Raw genomic sequence first — 10,379 nt, 5'->3', positions numbered from 1 at the left:
GGAAAGAGTATTCGCGTGAGTCCTAAGGGAACTCAGTAATTGGTTGTTTATTCTAATGAGCAACTTTCTAGCCTTCACAGGGGTTGTATCAATGTGTGTTTGCTCATATGCTTCATTACTTATGTTGGAAACAAGAAATGTACTGAATCTGGCATGATAACTTCAAGTTCACTTGCTGTTCATGTTTTTTTGCAGGATGACTTTATTACTAGGCCCTCCAGGATGTGGAAAAACTACTATGTTGATGGCTCTCTCTGGGAAACTAAGCCATTCTCTGAAGGTTTTCTTGCTTCTATGACACAAATAAGAGAAAAATAATTTTCAACAGTAATGGGGAATTCCATATAGAATCTTCACTCAGGAAATGTTTAGAAATTTCTGGAAGTTAGTCGTGTACCTTATTGTCTAAACAATTCTGGTGTTTGTAGAGATTTGATTCACTAGAAATTTATTTTACTGAAATCCATGAACACATTATTATATTCAATAAAATCTGAAATGCATCATACTTGACTATATTTGTGAGATTGCTGCTTGCACTGCTGCCTAAAGCTCTCAAATTTCTCCACAATTAAAATTGTTATGTGGAAATGGGATCGGTTCAGCTTTAAGTTACTCACTGATCCATATCTTCTTATAAAGGTTGCCGGGGAAATGTCTTACAATGGTCATAAATTGGAAGAGTTTGCTCCTCAGAAATCCTCTGCATATGTTAGCCAATATGATCTGCATATTCCAGAGATGACAGTGAGAGAAACAATTGATTTTTCAGCACGTTGTCAAGGAGCAGGAAGCCGAGCTGGTAAGAATTCTTTATAGACACAAGTAGTGAATTTTTCTTTTAATTGAAATCAAACTCTCAACGTAATTCTGCAGAGTACCTTCTCATTTTCCTGGCAAACCTTATGTTATTTGTTGTCCTTTCATGAAAGAGATCATGATGGAAGTCAGTAGAAGGGAGAAGCAGGCAGGAATACTTCCAGATTCTGATATGGATGCCTACATGAAGGTAGACATGGTGGATCCCACGTTTTGGATATTCAGAAGGTTCGCGTACATGTTTTGGAAGAATTTATTTACTTTATTTTTGTGGTCAGGCAATATCAGTTGAGGGATTGAAAAGTAACCTTCAGACAGATTACATATTGAAGGTAATTTACTAGGTTTATTCCACAGGACTGAAGTCTTACATTCCATTTGCTTATTGTCCAAACATCCTATTGTTTTACAATATTTTTCATCTTACCCTTTCTTTCAGATTCTAGGACTTGATATTTGTGCCGACACAATGGTTGGCGATGCCATGAGAAGAGGTATCTCAGGAGGTCAGAAGAAACGGCTGACTACAGGTATTTTATGCTTGAGATAAGAAACGATACTTCAGAGAATGTGTGTTCCTCAAGATCTTCAAGATGCTGAACTTCATTTGATGCCTGTGAATTTTTTACCTTTGTGTTACAGGGGAGATGATTGTCGGGCCAACAAGAGCACTCTTCATGGATGAAATATCAAATGGCTTAGACAGCTCAACCACTTTACAAATTATATCTTGTCTACAACATTTGTCTCATATTATGGATGCTACTGTGTTGATTTCATTACTTCAACCAGCACCAGAGACCTTTGATCTCTTTGATGACATCATTCTAATGACAGAAGGGAAGATTGTGTATCACGGCCCCCGTTCTAGTATTTGCAAATTCTTTGAGGACTGTGGGTTTAGATGCCCTGAAAGAAAAGGTGTTGCGGACTTCCTTCAAGAGGTGGGTCTTCAACCTTCTGTTTGTCTCTCCATTTATATTTCATTTTAAAGTTGACTTGTGTTACTCCTTCGCTCTGCTCCAGGTTATTTCCAGAAAAGATCAAGGACAATATTGGTTCGTTACTGAACAACCATACAGTTATGTTTCAGTTGACCAGTTTGTTAAAAAATTCAAAGAAAGTCAGCTTGGCAAGAATCTAGAGGAAGAGATCACGAAGCCATTTGATAAGTCTAAAAACCACAAGAGTGCTTTATCCTTCACAAGCTACTCGTTAACAAAATGGGAAATGTTTAAAGCTTGCAGTGTAAGAGAATTTCTTCTAATGAAAAGGAATTCTTTTATATATGTATTCAAAACTACACAGGTATCTTTCATTATACCCATCATCTGCAAATCTTTTAGCTTTTACTTGTAAAAAACCAGGCAGCTTACCGGAAAACATCCCTGCTTCTTTGCACAGCTATTTATCATTGCTTCAATAACAATGACTGTCTTACTGCGCACAAGAATGGCTATTGATGCGATCCATGCAAGCTATTACATGGGTGCTTTGTTCTATGGACTGGTTATCTTACTTGTAGATGGATTTCCAGAGCTGCAGATGACTGTCTCTCGACTTGCAGTTTTTTATAAACACAGAGAGCTATGTTTTTATCCTGCTTGGGCTTATGCGATCCCTTCTGCCATCCTTAAAGTTCCAGTTTCACTCTTGGAAGCTTTTGTTTGGACAGCTCTTACTTACTACGTCATCGGCTACAGCCCTGAGTTCGGAAGGTGAGCTCTAGATGGGGGGTTCAAAAATTAAGCACTTAAAAGTTAAACGTACTGGTAAATATGATGCAAAAGAGTGGGTATGTGGCTATACCTGATACTGCATGAAAAAACAACTTACGAACCTGCTCTCTGGCTGTGAAAAAGTGATATTATTGTCAGTTCAAACACTTTTTCCATGATGAGGCAAAACCAGTAACTTGGGGAGAGTATATGTGAACCCAAGAAGTTTTTATAGTACATATCATTCATAGGATGCATAGAAGAGCTATTACTGTTTTCTGGAGGTTGAGAAAGCTATAGATTCGCTCTGGCTGAGGTTAACCAGCTAATGTCTCAACTACTTCAGTTACTATGGCTTCTCTTTATTTAGGAACTTTGGATGCCATGAATTTCTTTATTCATCTGCTGAGCAGTTGTGTTTCTTAGGTTTCTCCGCCAGTTCCTTCTACTCTTTCTGGTACACTTGACATCAACATCCATGTTTCGGTTTGTTGCATCTGTCTTCCAAACTGTGGTTGCTTCAACAGCAGCTGGTTCTCTCGCTATATTAGTTGCTTCAGTATTTGGTGGCTTCGTAATTGCAAAACGTGAGATTTCATACTGCTCCTCGTAATCCTGTGATATTGTTCAAATGATTTTCCTTAATAGTTTGTGCTGTTGCAGCCGCTATGCCTGTTTGGCTGGCATGGGGATTTTGGATTTCTCCATTAACATATGGTGAGATAGGTTTGACTGTCAATGAGTTTCTTGCTCCTCGGTGGGAAAAGGTACTTTTCAAGTATTCAGCCTTGCGTAGTTACTCTTTGGACACCAAGGCTAAAATTCAGTCGGTTTTTTTCTTATTTTTGGTTTAAAATAGTAATTTGGAAGAAATTTTTTTTGGAAAGAGAATCTAATATTCCTACTGGGTATAAATCAACTCTGTTGAGATATTTTCATTGATTAGGCGATCCAGATGGTGTGTGAGGTTCCTATTATTCTGTAGTTGCAAAAATGAGTTACTTTTAACCATGCTGTTGTGAGGTTAACCATGCTGTTGGCCGCACAAACAAAAGGACCCTAACCATCCATGTAGTGAAGTTGATTTACTCTTCGACTTTAAACACAGGTTGTCTCTGGTTACACATCCATCGGACAACAAACACTAGAAAGCCGTGGATTAAATTTTCATGGCTACTTTTACTGGATATCAGTTGTTGCATTGATTGGGATGACAGTGCTTCTCAATATCGGTTTCACAATGGCTTTAACCTTCTTAAAACGTGAGTCCATCTGCTACTGCTTCGTGGGTTTTCTTTATAATATAATGTAGATGCATCCATGCTAACCAAATACATTGATCGTCATTCAGCCCCAGGAAAATCTCGTGCAATTATTTCTCGTGAAAAGTACTATCAGCTGCAAGGAAAAATAAATGACCGCGATGTTTTTGACAAGGACATGACCCTCACTGCTGCGCCTGCTAAATCTAGTGCAGAAACCAAAAAGGGTGTGCTTGTTTTCTTCCTTCTCTCATCAATGTTGACATATAGCATTTGTACAGAAGCTTTTGTCTTTGTAGACTGTTTCATGGTAATCTACATTGGCCATAGAGTGATAGGGAGATATCTCCACATCTTTACAAATGTTGCAATCTATAATTTTTGCAGGAAGGATGGTTTTGCCTTTTGAGCCCCTTGCTATGACATTTACGGATGTTCAGTACTACGTTGATACGCCACTGGTAACCAAGATAATTCTCGACAGTCATAAAATGCAGTTTCTTTGTCTAAAAACTGCTGTTATACTTGTCTCAGGAAATGCGAAGGCGTGGTAATCAACAGAAGAAGCTTCAGCTTCTTTCTGACATTTCTGGTGCATTCAAACCTGGCATCCTCACGGCATTGATGGGTGTTAGTGGAGCAGGGAAAACAACTCTTATGGATGTTCTTTCTGGAAGGAAAACTGGTGGTACCATTGAGGGAGAGATTAGAATTGGCGGGTATCTAAAGGTTCAGGATTCATTTGCTAGAATATCAGGGTACTGTGAGCAAACCGACATTCATTCCCCACAAATTACTGTAGAAGAATCTCTGATATACTCTGCTTGGTTGAGGCTCCCACCTGAGATAAATGCGAGAACTAAAACTGTATGATACCCTTTAAAAGATGAACTAATAGTTTTGTTCCTGGACCTTAATCATTAAGACTGGGTTGTAATACAAGTTTTTATGATCAACTTTTTTTTTTTTTTTTACAGGAGTTTGTAAATGAAGTTATTGACACTATCGAGCTTGATGAGATCAAAGATTCTTTAGTAGGCATGCCAGGAGTCAGCGGTTTATCGACTGAGCAGCGTAAGCGGTTGACTATAGCAGTGGAACTTGTTGCCAATCCATCTATCATATTTATGGATGAACCCACTTCGGGTTTAGATGCAAGAGCAGCTGCAATAGTTATGAGAGCAGCAAAGAATATAGTTGAAACAGGAAGAACAGTAGTTTGCACCATTCATCAGCCAAGTATTGATATCTTTGAGGCATTTGATGAGGTAAAACTAAAGTAATGATAACATTGATACTCTTGTTTCTTCTTCACCATTGATTTGGTAAGAATAGAACCCGTCTACCCATACCACCTGAAGCCAAGTCATCTGCATTGCACAAAGACATCGATGGCTGAAATGGCAAAGCTAATGCTATCAAAGTTTTAACATCCATATCTGAGATCATAGTGCATATAACTGAGGTTTTGACACATCCTACTCTCTACTGCAGTTGATTTTAATGAAAAACGGAGGACGCATAATCTATTCTGGACCATTAGGCCAGCGGTCAAGCAGGGTGATTGAGTACTTCGAGGTTAGTTGTCGCGAAATTCTCTGTTTTTGATGTCATTGTCTTTCAGGTACTTCTGGTAGCTGACAGACTTCTCCATTAACCTTGATTCTATTTTCCTGACTTCATTGGATAGAGTATTCCTGGTGTGCCTAAGATTAAGGACAATTACAATCCTGCAACATGGATTTTAGAAGTTACTTCTCAATCTGCAGAGGCTGAACTTGGTGTAGATTTTGGTCGAATTTATGAAGGGTCTACATTGTATCGGTAAGTACAAAAACCATGATGATCTATAGCACTGATATTAAGAAGGAATAATAACCTTACGCCTCTGACTGCAGGGAGAATGAAGATTTGGTCAAGCAATTGAGTTCACCAACTCCTGGTTCCAAAGAACTGCATTTTCCTACTCGTTTTTCACAAAATGGATGGGGGCAACTCAAAGCATGCCTGTGGAAACAAAACTTGTCTTATTGGAGAAGTCCTTCTTATAACCTTGCGCGCATTGTTTTCATGTCCTCTGGAGCTTTCGTATTTGGCCTGCTGTACTGGCAGCAAGGAAAGAAAATGTAAGTCAATAAGCATTGATGTTTCTACAAACCACAAAATTTACAACCTGTATAAAACGTTTTTCTTTCCTTTATCCTTTTTTTTCAGAAAAAAGTCATGTTGCTCATAAAATGTTTCTTAGATGCTTTGACATTTAGTTTCTGGCAGTGCTTTTATGGAGAGGCATTTTCATGATAATTTAGTTCTCATTTTGTAGAAAAAACGAGCAGGATTTGTTCAATATAGCCGGCTCAATGTACGCATTCATTGTATTCTTCGGCATAAACAATTGCTCCTCAGTGCTGCCTTTTGTGGCAACAGAGAGGACTGTTTTGTACCGGGAAAGATTTGCTGGGATGTATTCTTCGTGGGCCTATTCATTTGCTCAGGTTTCAGATCTCTTTCGAAAACTAGATTGTTTACTTTCCTGTCAAGTACATGGAGAAATTTAAACTAGCTTTCATGTCTCTACTTATGAACTACATATACTCAATCCTTCTCATTTACATTATACTCAATCCTTCTCTTTTACATTAGCTTGTAAGTTTACTGTTGATGATTTGGTAAAAACTCATGGATACCTGTAAGTTGAAGTCCCTAACAGTTTCATTTTATCACTGAAGTAAAATATCTGGCAGTTCCTAGGAGTTCCTGTTAGAATCTCAACTAGTTTACACTTGAACCAAATTAACTTGCCATGTTATGTTTGATATCAAACGGAAGATAGAATATTAGCTATGCCTGCACCAGAAGCTTGATCATTTTGGATGTTCATCTGAAATAAGAAGGTTGTAACTGACATCTAAGTATAAAAAGAGGTTTATAAGTCTAATAAGTTTTGTACAAGTCTTTAAATTGGATTGAAATTGACCCTAATAAGATTGAAAAATCATAATCCCTAAATAAAATGAAAAACTAACAGAAAATATGAAAATAATATATAAAATACAGAAAAATCAAGGAAAAAATACAAAATTAGATGTATCAGCATCTTCCCTTCTAATTTGGGGTCTTTTAGAGAGGGACTAGCACAAGCATGTTCATCTTATCATGAAACTAGACCTCTAAAATCATCTGGAAATATTTTAATATGTCAAATTAAAAATTATAGCACCTTAATGCCATTTTGTTGGTCTTGTATGATTAAATCTATTTCAAATTGCTTTTTGGCCTAATTTTATTTTATTGGTTTATAAATATATCAATTAGATTATTTATATTATATGTTAGTGGTGGATATTTATTTAATTATTTAAAATATTCAGTTTTTGTTATCTCAACTATATCATATATAAATTTGAAACTTGTATGGGTCTATCATTATTTTATGTTTTATTTTTTTTAATTTAATTAATTCAAATGGAATGATGCGATTTAAATTCAATATCATGATTTGTTTAAGTTATTATTTAAGTATAATTTTATATTACTAATGCATGTTATTATTAATTTGTTTTGTAGGTGCTAGTTGAGGTTCCATACTTGCTCGTTCAATCAATCATTTATGTGATCGTCACATATCCTATGATTGGTTACTCGTCGTCTTCCTATAAGATATTCTGGTCTTTCTACAGCATGTTCTGCACATTGCTGTTCTTCAACTACCAAGGGATGCTGCTTGTGTCATTGACACCAAACATTCAAGTGGCTGCCATTATAGCCTCATTTTCATACACAATGCTCAACTTTTTCTCTGGGTTCATTGTCCCAAAACCGGTAAGCTTTCCGACCATCAATTTATCTTAGTGCGGGGCTTTTTACATGTATTGCAATTTGAAACATGGTTGCCTGCGTAGACAAACATTAACTACCATAGTATCAATCCAAGTACTATCATCTCTAAGCATGCCTTTTAGCTTTGCCTTTGATGAAGACACATGGACAGAAAAATATGCATGTTGTCATAAGGATGGCTAGGTTTCAAAATCTAATTTCTCAGGTTTTAATAATTTCAACGAAATAAAATGCTGTCAGCCATTAAAAGTAATTAAACTACGTATTATCAAGATCTTGACCAAGATGGTGTGAACTAACTAAGAGGGGATTGAAATACAAAACTGACTGATCACTTATGGTTCTTCATTTGTGCTTGGCAACGCAGCGTATTCCAAAATGGTGGCTTTGGTTGTATTATATTTGCCCCACTTCCTGGGCATTAAATGGTATGCTGACCTCACAATATGGAGATGTAGACGAAGAAATATCAGTGTTCGGCGAGGCCAAAGCTCTTTCTGATTTCGTCGAGGATTACTTTGGGTTCCATCACAGCTTTTTGAGTGTTGTTGGTGTTGTTCTAGTAATCTTCCCCATTGTCACTGCTTCTCTTTTTGCTTATTTTATAGGAAGACTCAACTTTCAGAGAAGGTAGAATTCGTGTTTTGCATCGTTTCTTTTTGTTGCAATCGAAGGTCGATTTTGTATTGATGCATCTGTTGTTGTATCATTAATTGATACTTATAATAACTATCCCATGCAATTTTTATTTTATTTTATTTTATATGCAGGAGTACAATATATATATATATATATATAAAAAACAAAGACTAGCTTAGCTTCCAAAGAAGTAATATATACCAGCAGAGCAGCATCGCCAGCAATAAAGAGCACACAACAGTACTAAATGAGGATGATCCCATTAAATATTTTATATAACAATCATCACCCCTAGCTCTTATATGATATAGTTGAAAACGAAGGATAACAAAATTTACTATGAATCAAAACTCTCAAATATCAATAATACCATAATCATGAAAAAACCAATTAAAATATTTAGTTTTTATTTATCAAAATATATTTGTCAAAAATTGATTACAATCATTTACACAAAAAAAAAACTAGAAAATCCTAATAATATTGAATAAGAAAAATAAAATAGAAACAATATTCTCTTTTGAGTAGAAAATCCTAATGATACTTAACAAATAAATAAATAAAATTCCTAAACTAAACTAAGAGAAATAAAAATAACAAAGAAATATATTTATTAAAAAAAAAAACTCTTATGTAGTCAGAAATGAAAAATGACATGGTTTATTATAAGTCTAAACCATTAAAAATTAATAACATTATAACTAGGAGGAAACATCTAAAATATTTAATTTTCATTCATCAATGTCTACTAATTGCCAAAAAGTCCTTTGTACATAATTAAAAAAAAAACTAGAAAATTCTAACAATATTAAATAGTAAAAATATTTTCTTTAAATAGAAAAAATAAAAAAATACTAATAATACTAAATAAAAAATAAAAATAAAAATAAAAATTATTCTCTTTAAATAAAAAAAAATAAAAAAGCCACTATCATGATATTACCTTAGAACTTGATCATGGTTGAACCCAAATTTTTTAGATCTAGTATGCTTATTAGACCAATATTATCTTGGGTTTAATTGACTACCAAGTCCAAATACTTTGGATCTAATATATTTGGCAAACCTATATTCTCTTGGAATTAGTTTATTGTCACGTCCAAGTGTTTTTGACGTGGCATAGTTGTCAAACCCACACAACTTTTGACTAGGCTAACTATTAAGATTAAGTTCTTTGGGTCTTGCATGTTTGATAGACTCATGTTATCTTGAGTTTGGTCGATTGTCAAGTCCAAATCTTTTAGGTTTAACATGTTTGTTAGACTCATGTTATCTTAGATTTGGCTGACTACAATCTTGAACTTGACTAATTACTAAGTTCAAGTTCTTTGAATCTAGTGTGTTTAGTAGACCCACGTCATCTTAAACTTAGATGAATGCCAAGCATAAGTGCTTCTATGTCATATTGAACTTGGATGATTGTCTAGTCTAAGTTTTTTGAATTTAGCATGTTTGTCAAATTTACATTACCTTACGTTTGGCTAATTGTCAAACCCGAGTTCTTTAAATTTGGCATACCTGCGAAACCTATTTTGTTTTTAAAGTTATTTTTATTTATAAAAATATATAATAAAAGATATTGATTCATCAGAAACATTCTCTTCTAAGTGTTTATAAATATAAGTTTCTATTATATAGTAAATTATATGAAAGCCTTAATGAATAGGCTCTCCTAATAAATTTACTAATTTTATTATAAGGATATTTATAATATAAAAAAAACATAACACTTAAAGCATTTACACATTAGAAAAACTAGATATATAAAAATTATATCTTGTAAGGTGATATATGGAACAAATAATCAATTTAAAAAAAATATCTTTATACCTGTAAACTATTTTTTTTTCTTATCTAGATAGTTTACCAATATATATTTGTGATGATGGGAAGCCAAAACTGATTATAAGATATAAATGTATGAAAAGTAAACGGTATTTGAGAGTGTGAAAATAGTTATTTTTTAAAATATTTTTTATTTTAGAATATATTAAAATAATATTTTTTTTATTTTTTAAAAATTATTTTTAACTTTTACACATCAAAATAATCTAAAAATATTAAAAATATATTAATTTAAAATAAAAATTTAAAATATTTT

The 10,379-nt window shown here is 34.2% G+C and overlaps 1 protein-coding gene across 2 annotated transcripts in view; it reads left to right on the top strand.

Moving 5' to 3' along the window:
- Nucleotides 1–8,395, top strand: part of ABCG37 (pleiotropic drug resistance 9) — a 10,432-nt gene extending 2,037 nt beyond the window's left edge. Inside the window, exons 4-24 of one of the 2 annotated variants that reach the window (XM_011046418.1) lie at nt 196–280; nt 643–802; nt 933–1,009; nt 1,098–1,151; nt 1,259–1,349; nt 1,462–1,763; nt 1,846–2,127; nt 2,224–2,537; nt 2,964–3,124; nt 3,201–3,304; nt 3,646–3,799; nt 3,889–4,026; nt 4,187–4,260; nt 4,334–4,666; nt 4,777–5,067; nt 5,294–5,377; nt 5,490–5,623; nt 5,698–5,925; nt 6,123–6,294; nt 7,367–7,621; nt 8,007–8,395. In XM_011046418.1, the coding sequence (XP_011044720.1) occupies nt 196–280; nt 643–802; nt 933–1,009; nt 1,098–1,151; nt 1,259–1,349; nt 1,462–1,763; nt 1,846–2,127; nt 2,224–2,537; nt 2,964–3,124; nt 3,201–3,304; nt 3,646–3,799; nt 3,889–4,026; nt 4,187–4,260; nt 4,334–4,666; nt 4,777–5,067; nt 5,294–5,377; nt 5,490–5,623; nt 5,698–5,925; nt 6,123–6,294; nt 7,367–7,621; nt 8,007–8,273 (3,760 nt within the window). In that variant the 3' untranslated portion in view covers nt 8,274–8,395. Of the gene's footprint in view, nt 1–195; nt 281–642; nt 803–932; nt 1,010–1,097; nt 1,152–1,258; nt 1,350–1,461; nt 1,764–1,845; nt 2,128–2,223; nt 2,538–2,963; nt 3,125–3,200; nt 3,305–3,645; nt 3,800–3,888; nt 4,027–4,186; nt 4,261–4,333; nt 4,667–4,776; nt 5,068–5,293; nt 5,378–5,489; nt 5,624–5,697; nt 5,926–6,108; nt 6,295–7,366; nt 7,622–8,006 lie in introns of those variants that run through there. The other variant, XM_011046419.1, reaches the window with a different exon arrangement.
- The last annotated feature ends 1,984 nt before the right edge of the window (nt 8,396–10,379 follow it).

This window comes from Populus euphratica, unplaced genomic scaffold, assembly GCF_000495115.2.
Source record: "Populus euphratica unplaced genomic scaffold, PopEup_1.0 scaffold97.1, whole genome shotgun sequence".
In the NCBI taxonomy this organism is placed as follows: domain Eukaryota; kingdom Viridiplantae; phylum Streptophyta; class Magnoliopsida; order Malpighiales; family Salicaceae; genus Populus; species Populus euphratica.
Note: the sequence above shows the minus strand (reverse complement) of the source record. Positions and strands in the feature narration are given on the sequence as shown.